The sequence below is a fragment of the Semicossyphus pulcher genome, unplaced genomic scaffold, assembly GCF_022749685.1.
Source record: "Semicossyphus pulcher isolate SPU_LCO1_2020_fin unplaced genomic scaffold, fSemPul1.0.p SCAF_8, whole genome shotgun sequence".
Classification (NCBI taxonomy): Eukaryota; Metazoa; Chordata; class Actinopteri; order Labriformes; family Labridae; genus Semicossyphus; species Semicossyphus pulcher.
In genome coordinates this window covers 23,021,596-23,043,667 of record NW_027211759.1, presented here as the reverse complement: position 1 = coordinate 23,043,667, position 22,072 = coordinate 23,021,596, and the positions used below count along the sequence as shown (strand labels likewise).

The 22,072-nt window shown below is 39.1% G+C and overlaps 2 protein-coding genes across 2 annotated transcripts; both read right to left on the bottom strand.

Annotated features, from left to right (window-relative positions):
* Nucleotides 1–1,571: 1,571 nt before the first annotated feature.
* Nucleotides 1,572–6,134, bottom strand: LOC138612716 (gastrula zinc finger protein XlCGF8.2DB-like). Its single transcript, XM_069686120.1, has 4 exons — nucleotides 6,074–6,134; nucleotides 5,928–6,014; nucleotides 5,475–5,483; nucleotides 1,572–2,110 (listed from the first exon to the last, which is right to left on the bottom strand). The coding sequence occupies exons 1-4, from the start codon at nucleotides 6,132–6,134 to the stop codon at nucleotides 1,572–1,574; spliced, it is 696 nt and encodes a 231-aa protein (XP_069542221.1).
* A 423-nt stretch (nucleotides 6,135–6,557) lies between these two features.
* On the bottom strand, nucleotides 6,558–20,694 carry LOC138612715 (gastrula zinc finger protein XlCGF57.1-like). The gene is made up of 4 exons (XM_069686119.1): nucleotides 20,502–20,694; nucleotides 14,985–15,671; nucleotides 6,815–7,097; nucleotides 6,558–6,744 (listed from the first exon to the last, which is right to left on the bottom strand). The coding sequence occupies exons 1-4, from the start codon at nucleotides 20,692–20,694 to the stop codon at nucleotides 6,600–6,602; spliced, it is 1,308 nt and encodes a 435-aa protein (XP_069542220.1). The 3' UTR covers nucleotides 6,558–6,599.
* Nucleotides 20,695–22,072: the final 1,378 nt, after the last annotated feature.

The following is a 22,072-nucleotide window of genomic DNA, read 5'->3' as shown; positions in this document are numbered from 1 at the left end:
AATTCCCAAAAAAAACCTATAAATCTGCACTGAAGCTCAAAATAAAATGTATATGCTAAAATACAGCTGGAGTGCAGTCATTTTTTAAATTCAATATTTTTATGATTACAGACATTTTACACTGAAGTGATTTTCTGTCTACAATAAAACCCCTGTTTCCTGACCTGTATTTGTATCATTAAGTCTGTGAAAGGGCAAGAAAAAACATTTAAAAGGCAAGATAAAGACAATCTTAACACGTGTTACTTTGAGATTTGTTGGGTTTCTATGCATGGACGCCTAGTTATGTCTTAAAATTGGAATTTTAAACAAATTTCCTCCAATTCTACACACCAACTAAACCCTTGGATCAGGAGACAGCCCCCTGCACCAGTATAAATGAATTAGATTGAGGGTGCTTTGAAAACCCTGCAAAGAGAACTGCTCAAAACTGCTAATAATACATTCATTGTTGTTGGAACACAAATTCAAAGAACTGACGGGATTGTCTTAACTGTAATTGTATCTTCTATGATTACATGTAACCAATAAAAGGATTTTTTTCTGCCTTTCCCTATTCCCATTCACCCCAGCACTCAGATGCTACTAGCAGCTACCTGCAAGTTAAAATTGAGTTTTTCTTGTATGATAATGAAAATGTAATTTGACAAAATCAGTGAACCAAGAAACCGTTAATGGGACAGCTTCAGACTAATAAATATATTCTTACCATCTCTCTGTATATCTGTATTATATATGATTTGACAGATTCTACACTTCATTACATTTACAAATCTTTGTTGGTGTTTGCTTTGTGAAAGAAACCCCACATACATACTTTGCTGGGAATTGAATACCAGTGTTGGTGAAAATAGCTTCATCCCAAAGAGAAAACTTTACTTAGTCATCTCTAAGGAGAAGCTGCAGGTAGTCAGCTACCCAAGCCTGCCATTGAAACTTAGGGGAAAGGCAAAAACTGTGGGTAAAAAGTTGATGTAGCCACCGTGACATAGCACACTGGTCTGTGGACTACTGTTTTGAAGTGTCAAGGTGGCATTTTGTCCATCACCAACTTGTTTCTTGAAGCCAGAAGTGACTAGGTCGGAGCTGGAGAGCAGCGGTGGTTTTCTTTCCGCACACACTGCAGCTGTATGAGCCCTGTATGAGCTTTAATGTGTCTCTTCAAAGTTACTTTCTGACTGAAACATTTTCCACACACTGAGCAGCCATACAGTCTCTCCTCTGTGTGACGTTAAGTCATTTCCTCATCCTTTGTGTGTAAAAGTGAATGTTCATTTACAGATGACCTCCCATTGACCCTCCTTCCTTATTCTGATTGGCTGGACATATCCTGGTGATAAACCATTGTTTAGGCTACATGTGTTTTTACTTAACGAACAAGTGTGATCAAAAGTATCAGTTCTGAAACAGTCCACCACCCCCTCTCTTCAACTGAATTATTTAAAACTTTTCACGATCAACAAATCTTTCCAGTCATTAGTCAGCAATTAATCATGTCAAACATGTTCTGGTTCCAAAGAAACCGCAATTAAAAAGTAACATATCAAGTAATAAACTTTAAACAATTTACATTACAAACAGGTAGTCTTGTGTGTTTTCAAACTTGACTTTCTCGTGAATTTCTTCCCACACACAGGACAGCTGAATGGCTTATGACCTGTGTGGAGCGTCATGTGTTGGGTCAAATTTCCTTTTTGTGCAAATCTTTTTTTACACACTGAGCAGCTGAAGGGTTTCTCTCCCGTGTGGATCCTCATGTGTTTCAGCAACGTCTGACTCAGAGTGAAACTTGCATTACACACTGCGCAGCTGTACGGCTTCTCTCCTGTGTGAACTCTCATGTGTCGGGCAAGACTTCCTCTGCAGATGAAGCGTTTATTACAGACTAAGCAGTTGAAGGGTTTCTCTCCTGTGTGGGTTCTCATGTGGGAGATTTGACATGTCCTCTGAGCAAATCCTTTACCACAAACCGAGCAGCTGAAGGGTTTCTCTCCAGTGTGGGTTCTCATGTGGGAGATTTGACCTGAGCTCAGAGCAAATCCTTTACCACAAACTGAGCAGCTGAAGGGTTTCTCCCCCGTGTGAATCCTGATATGCCGCACAGCATCTGCTTTACTACTAAATTGTTTCTTACAAACTGAACAGCTGAAGGGTTTTCTTGAGTCACTTCTCTTATGTGTGATTACATTTGGACTCGGCTCAGCTTGTTTGGATGACTCTGAAGTCTCATCTTCATCAGTGGGATGAATATCGGGAACTGACACTCCACAGCCCTCGTCATTACACTGTGTTCCCATCTCTTGAGCTGAGCTGCTGGCTGCATTTTGATTTTGCTGAAGCGGTGAGATCTGAGACTTCTCTTCATCATCTTCACTCTTCACAGGGACAGGTTTTTGAAGCTGCTCTCCCTCCTGACTGCTCCAGAGCTGCTCAGCTTCCTCTTTGATCTGTGGGGGCTCTGGGTCCTGCTGAATATCTGCAGAAACCACTAAAAGCATAAAGAAATTCATGCATACACACAAAGTAGTAAAAGTTCCTTTTAGCCTTTTACCACTTCCCTTCCAAACTCCTTTAGGTCACATCCTACCTCTCCTTTTCTCGACATTGGTTTGCTCGTTTGTATTCCTTGTCAACCCTTGTTAGCCTGACTAAATTCATCTGATCACTCCTTATTTAAAGACTGCTCTTCCTTGCACTCACTCTTCTGAACTACACATGAGACATGGCAAGAGGTGTTTCATCCTACTTGAAATTTTCTATGACTATATTAATTTAATGGAGATGCAAATGATGTGATGCGAGACTGTCTGACTGTCTGTCTCCGCTGGCTTTTATTTGTGCTTTAAGCACATGTGGTTAAGCATCAACCTAGTATTTCTATGATATAGATATGATATAGTTTAACACCACGTATCTTGCACAGCACGTTATCCTCATCATTTTTGTGAAAGTACTCACGGCTGAAATGGTGCATGTAACTGAATTCAACTATTTTAGCCGAAAACGTGTGCGCTAGTAGCGTCACGTTACTCGAATAACGACGTCAACAAAGAGTACTCGATTATTCGTCCCCATCCCTAACTTACACTGTATTATATTTACTATTAAACATAACTACATGATTTCATTAACCTTGCATTAAATGGTAAATCCTGCATTTTTAAACCTGGGCTCTATGTTTGTTTTATTTTTTTCCAGTATATCGCTTCAGTTTATCAAAAGAGCTGTAATGGCTGTAACTTAATCCCTGCTGGCAAATGTGCCTGATCAAAGTGTGCCTAATAAAAATGCTTCTTTTATATAGGATCCCATGTTATGGTAAGAGTTTATTTTTTCACCAGGGACAGCTGGTGAAGTGCTCTCCCTTTGGTATTTTACCTCAAAGAACGCGGAAGTTGCTGGACTACTGCTGCCTTGATTCTTTATTTTATCTATATTGAGATGGGTAAAATGGACAAAAAGAAAATGGTAACATGGTATGGATTTGATGGACCAGGGAAGGATTCGTCCTGACTGAAAATAATCTGGGTGTCTGTGTCTTTATTTCCAAAGTCTCAGTTCGATCATTTTTAATTGTATAATTTCATTCTTCCGCCAGAATATATAAAACCATAAATTCGTAGCTCACGTTTCAGATGTGCAAAATCAAACATGAACCTAAAGTTTTAAAACTAACATGTGATCAGCAGTGTCTCCAAAAGTCTCCATTAGTGGGTTTTAAAACACTGGTGTAGAGTGGACGCTTTGCACAAACCTAGAAAAAGTTTTGAACCGATAAGATCTATCCTAGCACCATATACTGTCACAGTACAGCAAATTAAGACCAAGAGAAGTTGGCATCATACATTGGTTCATCTGTCATGATCAAAAAATGTACATGAAGCCTGAGTTGCATGGCCAGTTGTGTTGAAGACTCTTCCTGCAAACAGCTTATTCATGTGTGAAGCATTCAACGCACCCATCACTATTTTCTATTCGGGAACAATAGGCTGTATAAATAGGCAGGAATATGGACTTGTGTAATGATTATGCACACGGTGTAACTACAGCCTATTAAACAGTAAATAACCTGCCAATCAAAACTGTGATTTCTCTGTTTACAGATCTGAGCTCAATTTCCCATTAGACTGTCTGAGTTGACCCTGATATGACATTGTACATTAAAACTTAAAGCTTGTACTACGACTTCGACTACTAACCTGTTCTGTGTAACCGAACTTCCGGCTTCAAAACAGCGTCTAGCAGTTTGCGTTGTCGCTCGTTCTCTTGCTTTGAGAGATAAAGTTCCTCTTCATATTCAGATATGGTCCTTACAAAGAGTCCTAATATTTTTTCGGCGGCAGCAGCTAAATGCTGATTCACCACGACTCTCAACATTTCCACTTTCGACATGTTTAAAACCGTCAAATATACTCTGTAAAGCTGTCTTCGTTCCCAGCTCCAACCTTGTTCTACCCGGCAGCGACAATACGGCGACTTCCGGTCTTCTTCTTCTTGTGCTTTTTGCCAATACCAACTTAGGTGCATCCCGCCACCTACCGTACCGGAGTATGTAGAACAGGATTCAGATTCAGTTTATATTAACTGTTTTAATCTATAAGTATAAAATACATATATAAATGATAGCAATAATTAAATCAGTCAAAGAAATTCATTACGGAAAAAGTCAATTTGTGTTCAAAATCAGGCTGATGGCTGATCATAAATAAAGGCTTCTGGAAACATCAGTACACTTCACCATTGTCTGGCGGGGGTTTGCTATATCTTATGTTAAGAGCTAATATTTTGATACCAAAAAACAAACAAACAAAATAAACCCGCTAACTATATTCTATTAAACAACCTAGTGCTTTTTAAGAAATATATTATCCCTTGGTAAGTTTCCGACGCCCCATCTCCACCCGTTCCTAGAATACCTTGCAAATTCTATTCATGTCTCGCCTCTCTCACCCTTTGTAGTAGGTGTACCCTTTCTTCATTATATTTTCCGCAGTGCATTAGTATGCGTTCTGCATTTTATATTGTGCCTATGTTATAGTGAATACATATTTACTTTTCCCAATATAAATAATGTCTTATTCAAACCAGTGTGGTCAAGTCTTAGTCTTGATGATATTACCTCCTCTCTTTTATTTCTTCCTTTTACATTCTGTGCTCTGACCGTCTTTTGTACTTTGTAGGAAGTTCTTCCTTTACTATCTTCATCCCACTTCTTCTGCCAAAGTTCATATACTTACTTTTTTATCATTGCTTTCCCTTTCCCTTTTCCAAATGGAATGTTGGTTATATGCCTCATATTTAGTGACCTTATAGCTTCCCTACCCGCAAATTATTTTCCCTTTATTCACACATGTGCAGGTACTGAACAAAATTCAATAACAATTTTCCAACCTCTGTATTCTAAATAAAGATTGAAATATTTTAAATATCAGATCTTCCCTGACTGACTTCACAGCCTGCAAACTCAGAAGGACTGCTGCAGTCTATACACAATACTACTCTGTCTGGTCTCACATCTTCCACCCACTGAAGACCAATAATGGCTGCCATCATCTCAGCTGTATAAACTGATAATTTATCTGTTATTGTGTTTCCTAACTGAATTTGAAATTGTGGGATGTATACTCCTGTCCCTACATGATTATTTTGATCTTTTGAGCCATCATTAAATATCTGTAAATAATTGTAAAAGTTCTTATATAATTAGTTGTGCAGGGTCCTATTTTCCTTTCCACCCAGTCTTTCTTTAGCTCTGTAATATTAAATTATTATATTAAACCTTACTTCTTTAACTTGACTTCTAGTCTTCTTCTTCTTCTTCTTCTTCTTCTTCTGTGTTTTACGGCCACCGGCATCCATAAAGTTGCATTACTGCCACCTTCAGGTATTTTTTTTTCCTCATTTTCCAATTATTTTGTTCTTCTGACTAAAACTTTTGTAACACATGGAGCAGCAGTACGGTCTCTCTCCTGTATGAATTCTCAAGTGTTTAATGATGCGTCTTCTGACCAAAACTTTTCAGGTTTTTTTAATGACTTTTAAATGTGATGTAATTAACCATGTAGATTCAAACAGGATGGTACTGAAAGGGATGTCAGGCTGGTCATGAGGAAACGATTTGGCCCAGTCGACATGATAGACTACTAATCACAACAAAGCTAAATGTAATGAGTGTTTCAAAAAGGAGGAGGGACGGGGGTTAGCTTTGCAGCTAGCTAGATCTGTTTTGGAGATGTAGTGTCCCCTGTGCTCCTTGACCACAGTCTGGATTATGAAGCTGTTTTTGTTTAAGACATAGCAGTCTGTATTATAAGCCTGTAAAATAATGTCACTGCAAAAAACACCCAGCAGATTGTGTTTTTCACTAATTAATCCAGCTAATTCTAGCCTATTTTCAAAGTCAAGAGATGTGAAACAGAGTTTTTAGAGAATGATTAAGAGCTCAAATGTGAAGATGAAGAATCTTGTTCACAAGATGTCATTTAATTGATCAGTACAGATGTAAATGACAATAACAGTATTGATTCCAGGTGGTATTGACAAGCTTTCAACAGTTTGACCTTATACTCCATGTTAGAGTCAAAAGTATTTTCCTCGTGCTAATATATGCTTTTTTTAAACACTGAGCCGCAGAAGGGTTTCTCTCCTGTGTGGATCCTCATGTGTTTCAGCAACACCTGACTCTGAATGAAACTTGCATTACACACTGCGCAGCTGTACGGCTTCTCTCCTGTGTGAACTTTCATTTGTCGGGGAAGGCTTTCACGGTAGATGAAGCATTTATTAAACTAAGCAGCGGTATGGTTTCTCTCCTGTGTGGGTTCTCATGTGGGCGGTTCGACCACCCCTCTGAGCAAATCTTTTACCACAAACTGAGCAGCTGAAGGGTTTCTCTCCTGTGTGGGTTCTCATGTGGGAGATTCGACCTGAGTGCTGAGTAAATCCTTTACCACAAACCGAGCAGCTGAAGGGTTTCTCTCCTGTGTGGGTTCTCATGTGAGTGATTCGACCTGAGTGCTGAGCAAATCCCTTACCACAAACCGAGCAGCGAAAGGGTTTCTCCCCTGTGTGAATCCTGATATGCCGCACAGCATCTGCTTTGATTTTAAATTGTTTCTTACAAAATGAACAGCTGAAGGGTTTTCTTGAGTCACTTCTCTTATGTGTGATTACATTTGGACTCTGCTCAGCTTGTTTGGATGACTCTGAAGTCTCATCTTCATCAGTGGGATGAATAACAGGAACTGATACTCCACAGCCCTCGTTATTACACTGTGTTCCCATCCCTTGGGCGGAGCTGCTGGCTGCACTTTGACTTTGCTGAAGCGGTGAGATCTGAGACTTATCTTCATCATCTTCACTCTTCACAGGGACAGGTTCTTGAAGCTGCTCTCCCTCCTGACTGCTCCAGAGCTGCTCAGCCTCCTCTTTGATCTGTGGGGGCTCTGGGTCCTGCTGAATATCTGCAGAAAAAAGGAGGAAATCAGGTCAGCTGAGTCAGTGATCTCTTTGAAATCCCTTCTTAATACATACAAACTTTTATCGGCAAGCCTTTCCCGATTTTACTTGAATTTTTTTTTGTTTTCATTATTTTAAAATAATTTGATGTCTTTTGCGGTTCTTTTAAATTAATTTTATATATTTTTTTATTATTTGTTATTTCTAATATTTGCCTTTAATTATGATTTTATGACCTGTTGCCTTTATAACTTCGATTTTGAAAAGTGCTGTTACGGAAATTAAAAAAAAAAAAAAATTTAAGGTAGGAAAAAATAAAATAAAACATTTGCTAGAACTCACAAAACTCGCAAGAAAAGTTGTTGAAAAGGTCAATGTATTATTTCAGGTGTCACAGTTTAACTCGTGGAAATAAACGACTCGATTCTACTTCATATGTCTTTTGAGACATTGTAAGACCAACAGTTTTCTGGGCCATTCCTTTTTCTGTGGACAACATGTGACTATCCTGAAAGAGTTAATGACAGTTACTTCTGGAGACGTTTTGGTCATATGTGCACGTCAGTGCTATTGGCATCATAAAAACAAGCTGAGATCACCTTTGCAACCACAGCCGGCGCACACAGCAGAACATCACAAGCTAATTCAAACTCCAGTGGAACAGTTAATGTCTTATTTTACACCACAGATGAATCATAACTTACATGTCCTGAGTTTTAATTATTGTGAAGCTTTTACCTGTTTACTCTGATTCAGTGGAATACCGTTATTTTAAGAAAACAGAAGCAGAGAAGACACCTTTGTAGCGATCATCAGTGGCGAGTGTGGTCCACTATAGTCACATGTTGTCCACAGAAAAATGAATGGTCCAGCCAACTGTTGGTCTTACAATGTCTCAAAAGACACCGATTAATTGAGATAAAGCAGCGAAGTTGAATCGAGTCGTTTCTTTCCTCGCTTGTGTACAACGGACTCAGAAGCAACGCCCACACACATCTGTGACCACCACCAGTTACACTGTGACACCTATCGCCAGGTCAGAGTAAACTCTGCGACGAGATGTATCCCACTCTGCTAATCCGGAACTGAGCGGCTGCAGGAGCCGTATTTGTCAACAGAGATGTCAGTCATCATTTTGACAGCATCAAATAACTAATAATTAAAAATGAACTTGCCAGAAAAATGAACACTCGGAAACATGTTTGAGAAAGATTTATTTGGCGTGTATTTTGATTTTATAGTTTGACTCAAGTCCCACCTGTTAAGATGTAGGAAGCGGGCTTTATGACCTATACTGCAGCCAGTCAGCAGGGGGCGCTTCACTTTTAGGGAGCGGTCATGTCGTCCATCTCTATATATACAGTCTTTGGTTTAAATGTTTTGAATTGCTTGATTGCATTCACTAATGCCATTATTTGATCAGAAACAACCTCATAGTAAAAGGGAAATGCATTTTTCACAATAATTAAAATGGCTAAATTCAAGGCGGTTCCAAGTGTTCAAAATTTGGTGCAATAGCATGGAATGTGTAGTTATTTCTCCCGGGATGACTACCTGCAACTATTTTACCTTTGGTGATCACTTTAAAAGTGCATAATTTCTTTTTCTTTTTTTCCTCTAAAACAAAAAAATGCGTATTCTACTTTGACTTGTTTACAAGATCCAGTAATCAGACAACAAATTATTCTGTTTTTGTTGATATGATATATCAGCTCATAGCTACCATTTTGTGTAGAGCAACTTTTCTCTCTCCCGTTGCCATGTCCCAACAATGATTGCTGTTACAGGAAGCCATGCTTAAATGCATGATTCGTCGCAACTGTTGCCAAATAAGAAACTAAAGTCTCCTCAAATCTGTTGATTGTGAGTCTCATTGGGAATTTGATTGAGACCACAGTTCAATTGAAAATAAATACATACATAATAATGTATTCACTACTGTATAAGTATATTGGGTGGATTTTTCAGCTTTGCTCATCTTTGCAACCTGTAGGATTAATAAGGCCATGACAATGGGGACACTATATCTGAAGTCTAAAATTGTCATTTGGAAATGGTGACGGTCTTTTAATCTTTGAAGATGTAATTTCCCCCGCCCGCCCCTGCAAGGTAATTAATATTTGAAGATCAATAGTTGTTGTATTTGTTGTGTAAACAATTGTGATGTCAGTTAGATTTGGTTAGGTCTCAGGACCTATGGAATATTAAATCGTCTTTGCCTGTCTTACTCAAACACGTGCATAAACTACAGGTTTTTGTAAATTACCAAAATTTGCAATTATCTCTTTTCTTATTGGTATCTGCCATGAGAAGCAGGTCATTTTCGGTCATCGGTATTGGCTGAAATAAAATTTCCAAAGTGAGCATCCCAAGTCCAAGGTGGGTTCATATAAGTAAAGCCTGTTAACCTACAATCAAGTCCAAGTCTCCGTAAGTTCAATTTGTCATGAATTAACCTTCTTGGAATGTCCTGTTTGTGTTGAATACAAGTATGTTATGCTCACAACCGCAGGACTGAAATTAGTCCCATTAATTGAAGACAATCATGTCATACTTTTTTAAGGGGACGATTATGTCCAAAACTCACTACATTTGCTTATATTAATTCTACAGGTAACATTAGATCATGGTCTGGGAGAAGTGTGATCATCAGCAGTGAGACAACTTAGACCCCTCTATCTAGAGTTGTCGACCGTAAGTGTAGTTTGTCATTAGTTATTCTTAGAAAGACCGACAGGTTTCAGTGCCTCTCAGAGATGGGTACAATCAGTTGCAGAGTAAGTTGATGAGTAAGAATATGTCCAAAGCTCAGTCAATTTGAAACACCTTTAGATCTATCCTTACATTTTTCAAAGGTCTGAAAGAGTGACCTTTTATTCATTTTCCAACTGTCATTGCATATTTTTAAATGTATACCTATTCTCAGGAAACCTTGAAGAAAGCTGGAGGGAAAGCCCGGGTGACTACGATCCTTTATCAGTTGGCAACAGACGGGCAACAGACTGCAACCCGGACAGCCACCCAGACACACAAGGATCAGCACCATAGTCAGACTGCAACACAGCGCTGGGAGACAGCCAGCAACCCAGAGTCGCGAGGGGGTAGACAGGCCAGGAGGAGACAAGGATGCATGAGCCTTCAGAGGGATCCATGTTCCCAATGGATATGGGCAGCAAGTACTTTTTCAACTTTTGAAAAGGCTTTTTTGGTATAAATAAAAAAAAAATCAGCAATCTTGCATATATCTAAGGTTAATCCACAAATGCTCTAGCGACCACTGCTGACCCTTTTGTCCGCTGTCTACACCTCCATTTTTCCAAGCTGACAGCTTGACTACTCGGGTCACTTCCATTCATTTTGAGGGTCTGCTTTTATTTTTGAAAGCTTATAAAACTGAAAAAGACTACTTTGCTTTTAGTCAGAGATGTTTGTGGTATTGAAATCAGCACAGGAGTATTTTTATTATACAAAAGTATGATTTTTAAAGTAGGTCAGCAAAATTGATGGAAGTGAATGAGTAGCCCGACACCTGGGAGGAAGGTTGGTGTTGACAAGACACGGCAGTGGTCACTAGCTTACTTGTTGATGCACTTAGATACCAGTAGGACTGCTGAAACTTGAAAGTTCTACTAAAGTTGAATATCTCAAAAAAGGAACAATGACAGTCTGGCCTTAGTCTAATTTATTTTTAAAGCCAAGGAAAGTTACAGAAAAAAATATTTTACTGTCTAATGTTAGCCTAACCCTTCGTAATATGGATTTTGCTCAACTGTCACTCTATTTTTTCATGGTTAGAATTCCAACGCAGGGTTCTGACACTGCTGGTGGAAATGAAGGCAAAAGTCAGTGCAATCCAGGTGACTTTACAGTTTAATGTATACCTAAACATAAAAATATAAAGACATACAAAAAACAAAAAACAAATGTACATACAAATATTCCCTTTATAAATGAAAGCTAACACTACATCATAGTTCAGTACTAATAACAAAACACATTTTAGAGTTGGGATTTGTAATTGTCTCAGAAGAAACACAGCAGCCGGACATTTCTCCATTCTGTTTAGCAGCACCTGACATTGTCACACACTCTCTCTGTATTTCACTTTCTTTGTCTTTTCTGACCGCACAATTGCTATGCACACCGCCTCGCACCTAAATCGCCATTGTGATACAGTCCAGTAGATACTGCTCGTGTAGAAAAATATTGGCAGTGGAATTAGATATCAAAACCTAATCGCTTTCAACTGAATTTTTTCTGGTGGCCCAAGACTTCACTGAATTCACACAATATATTTAATCTAGGTTTAACATCATACTGATAACATCCTTTAACAGTTTTTGTCCTATTGTTGATTTTTTAGTAATTTTGATTTTCATATTCATGTCCTCAGGTAGCGCAATTGCAAGGATTGGAGGTGCCTTCTGGCGTGACTGCACCAACAATATAATGAATAGGTTCTATGCAAATACAGTTGGATCACCTTACACTCCAACATAAAAATCTTTATAGTAGGGGTGTGTATGTTGTTGTGATAGCTATTAGAAGGTTTATTAGTTCATGTCACAGCAATTTAAAATGTGTCAAGGCATGATATTCTGTGACCTAAAAATAAATGAATAAATTGCGTTGTAGTGGCGATCAGGTCAGTAATGGATGACTCCTATATTCTTGTATTACTGAGGCTAGTGAATAGCTCCCTGTATTGCCCTAGACCATTCATACAAGTCAAACTGGCCTCTTCTCTAAGTAAATTCACTTATGACTTTGATTAGAGTTTCATCTCTAGAGATGCGTGGCACTCATTATTTTTCTTCATCAACCCTCTATAGTTATATGAAAGAGATTTGTGTTGTAGTTGAACGGCTCAGCGAGTAGTGTGGATAGAGATTCATGGGCTGCACACATAACAAAACTGGAATGCTTAATGAAGAAAAACAAATGTTTGTTTTGAATTATGCCCCTTTTTTCCCTCTTTCTCGGGGTGATGTCAAATTCGGTAAAGGCTTGTCTAAATATGGCTGATGGGGGACATCGCAGTAAAAGGCGATTTAGGGACAGCCAAGTCTACAGTCTGGTTGGTAAGTTGAATCAGTAATGTGTAATTTTCACATATAATGTAATGCACACAAAAAGACCACTGTGCTCTCGACTGAATTACAAGAACACTGTTAAATGAAACAGAAGTGTAACAATATTGAGGGCGTATTTTTGTGAAGAACATTGCATTCCAGTCAACTATTTACCTTTCCATGTTTTGTATAGATGGTGCACCAAATGCAGTAAGCCATGATTCTAAAATAATATAATTTAATGTGGTCATGGCTGGTTTTATGGAGCAGTTATGCCAGTAAAACATATGCCATTTATACAATTTTCAGACCATGACTCATCAAATCATCATTAATCTATGTATGTTTAACCCTTTGGTATCTGTTACAAGTTGTCTGGACATGCAGTATTCATCGCCATATGAGCTAGTCATTACCAGCAGATGATGTTATCAAGTTAAGAAATTCTTGCAGGAATTGTTAATAAAACATTTCAGGACATCAAAAATTATTAATGTCCTAAAGTTGGAGAGTACACATTGAGACGACGTTGAAGTTGTGACCTGACGTCGTTTCAATTTGTATTTTGGCTACATTTTTCAACCCCCTGACGACGTCAAGGTGTAGACGTTATTTCAACGTCAAAATGTTTGCAGGGTTATGATTCAGATGTGCAAAATCAAACATGAACCTAAAGTTTTAAAACCAAAATGTGATCTGCAGTGTCTCCAAAAGTCTCCATTAGTGGGTTTTAAAACAGAGAGTAGAGTGGACGCTTTGCATAAACGTAGAAAAAGTACTTTTGAACCGAAAAGATTTATCCTAGCAGCAGATACCGTCACCGTACAGCAAATTAAGACCAAGAGACATCATACATTGGTTCACCCGTCATTATGAAAAACGTATATGAAGCCGGAGTTGCGTGGCCAGTTGTGATGAAGACTTTTCCTGCAAACTGCTGATCAATGTGTTAAGCATTAAAGACATCCATCAGGGTAAAAATGTTCCTGTACCTATTTCTGTGCTGGAACAAAAGACTTTATAAATTAGGCGGGAACATGAACTTTACAGATCTGAGCTCAATCTCCCATTAGACTGAATTGACATTGATATAACATTGCACACTAAAACTTAAAGCTTCTACTACGACAACCAACCTGTTCTGTGTAACCGAACTTCTGGCTTCAAAACAGCGTCTAGCAGTTTGCGTTGTCGCTCGTTCTCCTGCTTTGAGAGATAAAGTTCCTCTTCATACTCAGATATGGTCCTTACAAAGAGTCCTAATATTTCTTCGGCGGCAGCAGCTAAATGCTGATTCACAACGACTCTCAACATTTCCACTTTAGACATGTTTAAAACCGTATAATACGCTCTATTAAGCTGTCGATGATCGCAGCTTCCACCGCTCCGATCGCGATCCGCCTAGCAGCGACAATAAGGCGACTTCCGGTCTTCTTCTTCTTCGGTGTTTTACGGCCGCCGGCATCCATAAAGTTGCATTACTGCCACCTTCAGGTTTACTTTTCCTCATTTTCCAGTAACTGTATTTTAATATCTTCCTCGAAACTTTTGTCACACATGGAGCAGCAGTACGGTCTCTCTCCTGTATGAATTCTCAAGTGTTTAATGATGCGTCTTCTGACCAAAACTTCAGGGGTTTTTTAAATGACTTTTAAATGTGATGTAATTAACCATGTAGATTCAAACAAGATGGTAATGAAAGGGATGTCATGCTGGTCATGAGGAAACGATTTGGCCCAGTCGACATGATAGACTACTAATCACAACAAAGCTAAATGTAATGAGTGTTTAGAAAAGGAGGAGGGACAGGGGTTAGCTTTGCAGCTAGCTAGATCTGTTTTGGAGATGTAGTGTCCCCTGTGCTCCTTGACCACAGTCTGGATTATGAAGCTGTTTTTGTTTAAGACATAGCAGTCTGTATTACAAGCCTGTACAATAATGTCACTGCAAAAAACACCCAGCAGATTGTGTTTTTCACTAATTAATCCAGCTAATTCTAACCTATTTTCAAAGTCAAGAGATTTGAAACAGAGTTTTAAGAGAATGATTAAGAGCTCAAATGTAAAGATGAAGAATCTTGTTCACAAGATGTCATTTAATTGATCAGTACAGATGTAAATGACAATAACAGTATTGATTTCAGGTGGTATTGACAAGTCTTCAACAGTTTGACCTTATACTCCATGTTAGAGTCAAAAGTATTTTCCTGATGCTAATATATGCTTTTCTTAAACACTGAGCCGCAGAAGGGTTTCTCTCCTGTGTGGATCCTCATGTGTTTCAGCAACGCCTGACTCTGTGACTTGTGTTACACACTGCGCAGCTGTACGGCTCCTCTCCTGTGTGAACTCTCATGTGTCGGGGAAGGCTTTCACTGTAGATGAAGCATTTATTAGACTAAGCAACGGTATGGTTTCTCTCCTGTGTGGGTTCTCATGTGGGCGGTTCGACCACCCCTCAGAGCGAATCTTTTACCACAAACTGAGCAGCGGTATGGTTTCTCTCCTGTGTGGGTTCTCATGTGGGCGGTTTGACCACCCCTCAGAGAGAATCTTTTACCACAAACTGAGCAGCTGAAGGGTTTCTCTCCTGTGTGGGTTCTCATGTGGGAGATTCGACCTGAGTGCTGAGTAAATCCCCTACCACAAACCGAGCAGCTGAAGGGTTTCTCTCCTGTGTGGGTTCTCATGTGGGTGATTTGACCTGAGTGCTGAGTAAATCCTTTACCACAAACTGAGCAGCGAAAGGGTTTCTCCCCCGTGTGAATCCTGATATGCCGCACAACATCTGCTTTGATTTTAAATTGTTTCTTACAAAATGAACAGCTGAAGGGTTTTCTTGAGTCACTTCTCTTATGTGTGATTACATTTGGACTCTGCTCAGCTTGTTTGGATGACTCTAGAGTCTCATCTTCATCAGCAGGATGAATAACAGGAACTGATACTCCACAGCCCTCGTCATTACACTGAGCTGAGCTGCTGGCTGCACTTTGACTTTGCTGAAGCGGTGAGATCCGAGACTTATCTTCATCATCTTCACTCTTCACAGGGACAGGTTCTTGGAGCTGCTCTCCCTCCTGACTGCTCCAGAGCTGCTCAGCCTCCTCTTTGATCTGTGGGGGCTCTGGGTCCTGCTGAATATCTGCAGAAAAAAGGAGGAAATCAGGTCAGCTGAGTCAGTGATCTCTTTGAAATCCCTTCTTAATACATACATACTTTTATCAGCAAGCCTTTCCAGATTTTACTTGAATTTTTTTTGTTTTAATTATTTTAAAATAATTTGATGTCTTTAGCGGTTCTTTTAAATTCATTTTATATATTTTTTTATTATTTGTTATTTCTATTTATGATTTTATGACCCGTCTGTTTTGCTTTGCTGCCTTTGTTACTTCGATTTTGAAAAGTGATGTTACGGAGCCTGGGAGGGGACATTATTTCAGGTGTCACAGTTTATCTGGTGGAAATAAATGGCTCGATTCTACTTCGCTGCTTTATCTCAGCTAATTAATGTATGTCTTTTGAGACATTGTAAGACCAACAGTTTGCTGGGCCATTAATTTTTCTGTCTGACTCTGTTTACTTTTCACTAACGAGACGTGTTCATTGACCGGTATCATCTTGACCGGCATCATGTTGTCCAAACTCAACACTGTTTGTTATAATACCTAAGTTAATATCATGTTAGGTGGCTAAGTTATTTGTCAAGCTAGACTGACAACACTGACACACACTCGGATAGTATTTTGGTTTGTCATAACGTTAGCGAGCATGCTAAGGTTAGCCTAACTAGCTATAATAAATACACTGCATGGATCTGGCATTGTGCTTCGTAACCAAACGGCAAATGACTCAATTACCTGCCAGATCAGCCCCGTGAGTCTGCGTGAGTTAGCTGATCTTATCTACTCAATGGTGTTTTGCTACATTGCCTAACTGGTATTGTGCTTCGTAACCAAACGGCAAATTACGCTGGCGAAACCAGCAAATCTTCACAAGCATTAGCGAACATTAGCTAAATTAGATTAGATAAAACTTTTTTTTGTTATTTATTCTTGTGCGTAGTTTGTGTTGGTGTTGTTGTGGGTGCCTGTCGTTTCTGGCATAATACATCTCCATTTCACAGCTTGTGTTGTCTCGTGTTGCACACTGTTGACTGTTGGGGCATAGAATGGGCTCTCAGCAGAGGTACTCGCGAGCGCACAGATACGTCACATCCTTTTGTTTCCCGGAAAAACCGTCCCAAGTGCTTTACATAAAAATCAGCTCACAGGCTGTTAGAGGCAATGGAGGAAGTTGGGGAAGGTCTCAATTTATCAGTTCCTCTACTATCCCATCACACATTGGCAATAAAAAAATGATATTTGATTGATGGATATATGTAAAATCTTACATATAGCCCCTTTAAGAAAACATATTTCATAAATAATTTGTTTCCCTTTGTGAGAAATGTCTCTGCATTTCAAATCAATCTGGACTGGATGGGCCGAAAATGGGATAGAAGGAGATGCAAGATAGAGACAGGCAAAGACAGCAACAACAACATGTGTTCTTGTAACATGAACAACAGACACATACTTATGGTTACAATGCCAATAATAGTGGTAGACTAGTGTGAAGATTAGCAAAGAAATAAATAAATAAATAAATTAGCGAGAGAAGCAGAGTAATGATAAAGGCTGAGGTAATTGTAATTGTAACAGTTGAAAACAACAGGTCTACTATTAGCATTAGCAGCAAGAATAATGATACTATGGGGGAGACTGATGTTAGTAGTTGTTGCAGTTGAGCAGGTCCACAGCAGCAGGTGGTCTGCAGCAACGATCCCCAGGAACCTTCAAGACAAGGGAGCACAAGAACTCCTGGGAAGATATGTGGTTAGTAGTGTTAATGGGACCAGAAGATACAGAGTTAATGAGCTGCATTAAAATGACAGAGAGAGAGAGAGAGAGAGTGGGAGAGAGACAAAGAGTCAGAGAGGGAAAGAGAGACAGAGACAGAGAAACGCAGAGAGAGAGAGAGAGAGAGAGAGAGGAGCTCGGTGTGTCAGATCCCCTCCGGCAGTCTAAATCTATAGCAGCATAACTATGGGCTAGTCCAGGCCTGAGCCAGCCCTAACTATAAGCTTTATCAAAGAGGAAAGTTTTAAGTCTACTCTTAAAAGAAGAGAGGGTGTCTGCCTCCCGGACCTTGACTGGTAGATTGTTCCAGAGGAGGGGGGCCTGGTAATTGAAGGCTCTACCTCCAACACTACTCTTAGAGACTTTAGGTACCACAAGCAGGCCTGCATCCTGGGAGCGCAATGTTCTAGAGGGGTAATATGGCACTATGAGCTCTTTAAGATATGATGGTGCCTGACCATTAAGAGCTTTGTAAGTAAGAAGAAGGATTTTAAATTCTATTCTAGATTTTACAGGAAGCCAGTGCAGAGAGGCTAATACAGGAGAGATGTGATCTCTCTTCCTAGTTCTTGTCAGCACACGTGCTGCAGCATTTTGTACCAGCTGAAGAGTTTTTAGTGATTTATCAGGGCAGCCTGATAGTAAGTAACGAGTTACAATAATCCAACCTGGAAGTAACGAATGCATTTGTCCCATCCAAACTACTTAGGGGCACTGGGCAGCCAAAAACATTTATATATTTTATTTCATGGTAGAGAATGGGGGTGGAGGAAGCGGTGCCAAAGCAGAGACTCAGGAGAAAGAGGATTCTGGAAGATTATGAGGAAGGTGAGCTTTCGTTTAAATTTTGCCTTTCAGTTCTCAGACACATTTTGGCTTGCCTGTACTTTCTTAACATGGGGAAGCGTCTGGGGAAATTTGTAATGTTTTTTAATGCAGATATTGATTTTCTGGACGATTCGTCTGTTGATTGTGAGTCTCATTGGGAATTTGATTGAGACAACAGTTCAATTGAAAATAAATTCATACATAATAATGTATTCACTACTGTATAAGTATATTGCATGGATTTTTCAGCTTTGCTCATCTTTGCAACCTGTAGGATTAATCAGGTCATGACAATGGGGAAACTATACCACAAGTCTAAAATTATCATTTGGAAATGTTGACGGTCTTTTAATCTTTGAAGATGTAATCTCCCCCGCCCGCCCCTGCAAGGTAGGCACTTTGGGTAGAGTAGATTTAACTTACATTGAAAACTGTCATTACCTGCAGTTGTCATTACCTGTTACTATACATTGGTCCTGTCCACTCCATGATAGGTTTCTGTATTTTTACAGAATGGATGACTAATTTGAAGTCTTTGATTGACTTCAGTAGAAAAAAGTAAATTAATATTTGAAGATCAATAATTGTTGTATTTGTTGTGTAAACAATTGTGATGTCAGTTAGATTTGGTTAGGTCTCAGGACCTATGGAATATAAAATCGTCTTTGCCTGTCTTACCCAAACACGTGCATAAACTACAGGTTTTCGTAAATTACCAAAATTTGCAATTATCTCTTTTCTTATTGGTATCTGCCATGAGAAGCAGGTCATTTTCGGTCATCGGTATTGGCTGAAATAAAATGTACAAAGTGAGCATCCCAATTCCAAGGTGGGTTCATATAAGTAAAGCCTGTTAACCTACAATCAAGTCAAATTGTCTAAGAAGATACACAGCAGCCGGACATTTCTCCATTCTGTTTTGCAGCAGCTGACATTGTCACAGACACTCTCTGTATTTCACTTTCTTTGTCTTTTCTGACCGCACAATTGCTATGCACACCGCCTCGCACCCAAATCGGCATTGTGATACAGTCCAGTAGATACTGCTCGTATAGAAAAATATTGGCAGTGGAATTAGATATCCAAACCTAATCGCTTTTAACTGAATTTCCTCTGGTATGTGCAGAGACGTTCAGGGTATGTGGACAGGAGTTAGCTCAGACTCAGAGAGGAAGATTGATCGCGAGCTGAAAGTGTTATTGCACCTGTGAGGCAGGGCAACTGCGGTTGATTGGTTCAAGGAAATTTATGACGTGATAAATATCATACATAACCACGCCCAATTTAACACCGACACGGAAGCTTCTTTCATCTTGGTTGTGTATTGCCCTTTGTTGCTTTATCTCAATTAGCATAGCCCTTTTGGTTAGCCCTTTGTTTACTGTTACCCAAGATATATATTCTGACTAGAGCTGACTCTAGTCAGAGAGGTTTTCTACAACTTGCTGTGATGATCTCTCTCCACTGCGCAGTGAATAAAACTCATCTGAACCAGCCACTGAATTGGACCTGAAGATTATTAATTTCTTCTACATAAGACCCTAAATTACACAGTTAGAAGGATTTTGTGGATTTGGGTTTACAGGGGCTTTAACAGTTTTTGTCCTATTATTGATTTTTTTGTTATTTTGATTTTCATATTCGTGTCCTCAGGTAGCGCGATTGGAGGTGCCTTCTTGCGTGACTGCACCAACAATATAATGAATAGGTAAATTTCTATGCAAATACAGTTGGATCACCTTACACTCCAACATAAAAATCTTTATATTAGGGGTGTGTATGTTGTTGTGATAGCTCTTAGAAGGTTTATTAGTTCATGTCAAAGCAAATTAAAATGTGTCAAGGCAAGATATTCCATGACCAGTCTTCATCGCCATATGAGCTAGTCATTACCAGCACATGATGTTGTCAAGTTATGAAATTCTTGCAGGAATTGTTAATAAAACATTTCAGGACATCAAAAATGATTAATGTCCAAAAGTTGAAGAGCGCACATCGAGACGACGTTGAAGTTGTGACCTGAAGTTGTGGAGACACTGAGACTGTATAAATTAGGCGGGAACATGGACTTGAGTAATGATTACGCACAGGTGTAACTACAGACTATTAAACAGTAAATAACCTGCCAATCAAAATTGTTATTTGTCTGTTTACAGATCTGAGCTGAATCTCCCATTAGGCTGTATGAATTGACATTGATATAACATTGCACACTAAAACTTCAAGCTTCTACTACGACTACCAACCTGTTCTGTGTAACCGAACTTCCGGCTTCAAAACAGCGTCTAGCAGTTTGCGTTGTCGCTCGTTCTCCTGCTTTGAGAGATAAAGTTCCTCTTCATACTCAGATATGGTCCTTACAAAGAGTCCTAATATTTCTTCGGCGGCAGCAGCTAAATGCTGATTCACAACGACTCTCAACATTTCCACTTTAGACATGTTTAAAACCGTATAATATGCACTATTAAGCTGTCGATGATCGCAGCTTCTACCGCTCCGATCGCGATCCGCCTAGCAGCGACAACACGGCGACTTCCGGTCTTCTTCTTCTTCGGTGTTTTACGGCCGCCGGCATCCATAAAGTTGCATTACTGCCACCTTCAGGTTTTACTTTTCCTAATTTTCCAGTAACTGTATTTTAATATCTTCCTCGAAACTTTTGTCACACATGGAGCAGCAGTACGGTCTCTCTCCTGTATGAATTCTCAAGTGTTTAATGATGCGTCTTCTGACCAAAACTTCAGGTTTTTTTTTAATGACTTTTAAATGTGATGTAATTAACCATGTAGATTCAAACGAGATGGTAATGAAAGGGATGTCATGCTGGTCATGAGGAAACGAGGAAAAAAAAGGAGGAGGGACAGGGGTTAGCTTTGCAGCTAGCTAGATCTGTTTTGGAGATGTAGTGTCCCCTGTGCTCCTTGACCACAGTCTGGATTATGAAGCTGTTTTTGTTTAAGACATAGCAGTCTTTATTACAAGCCTGTACAATAATGTCACTGCAAAAAACATCCAGCAGATTGTGTTTTTCACTCCTAATTAAACTAGCTAATTCTAACTTATTTTCAAAGTAAAGAGATGTGAAACAGAGTTTTTAGAGAATGATTAAGAGCTCAGATATGAAGACGAAGAATATTGTTCACAAGATGTCATGCAATTAATCAAAAGTATTTTCCTTGTGCTAATATATGCATTTTTCTCCAGGTGACAGTCCGAAAGACCTGTCAAGCAGCAACTTTATTGTAGATCAGAAATGTTTTAAACTTGACGCTCTCTCAGATAAACTACCAATCCAACTATCTGCTGTCTGTCGTACCTCTGAACATAGTAAAAGTAATTTAATTCTTGCATGTCAGGTGTTGCGCAGCTTCATAAATGACACAAATTTAAATTAGTGCAAATATAACAAACATACTTTAATCAATAAGTGACCTTGTCATCAACAGCGTTCTTTTCAGTCAGCCTGTCACATTTACACTGTAATTTTCAAGTATATCTTTCAACATCCTATATGTTATCAATTGATTACATTTCTTTGGTATCCTGACGTTAAGCCATTTCATCATCCTTTGTGTATAAAAGTAAATGTTCATTTATAAATGACCTCCCATTGACCCTCCTTCCTTATTCTGATTGGCTGGACATATCCTGGTGATAAACCATTGTTTAGGCTACATGTGATTCACTTAACGACAAGTGTGATCAAAAGTATCAGTTCTGAAACAGTCCACCACCCCCTCTCTTCAACTGAATTATTTAAAACTTTTCATGATCAACAAATCTTTACAGTTATTACTTAACAATTTATCATGTCAAA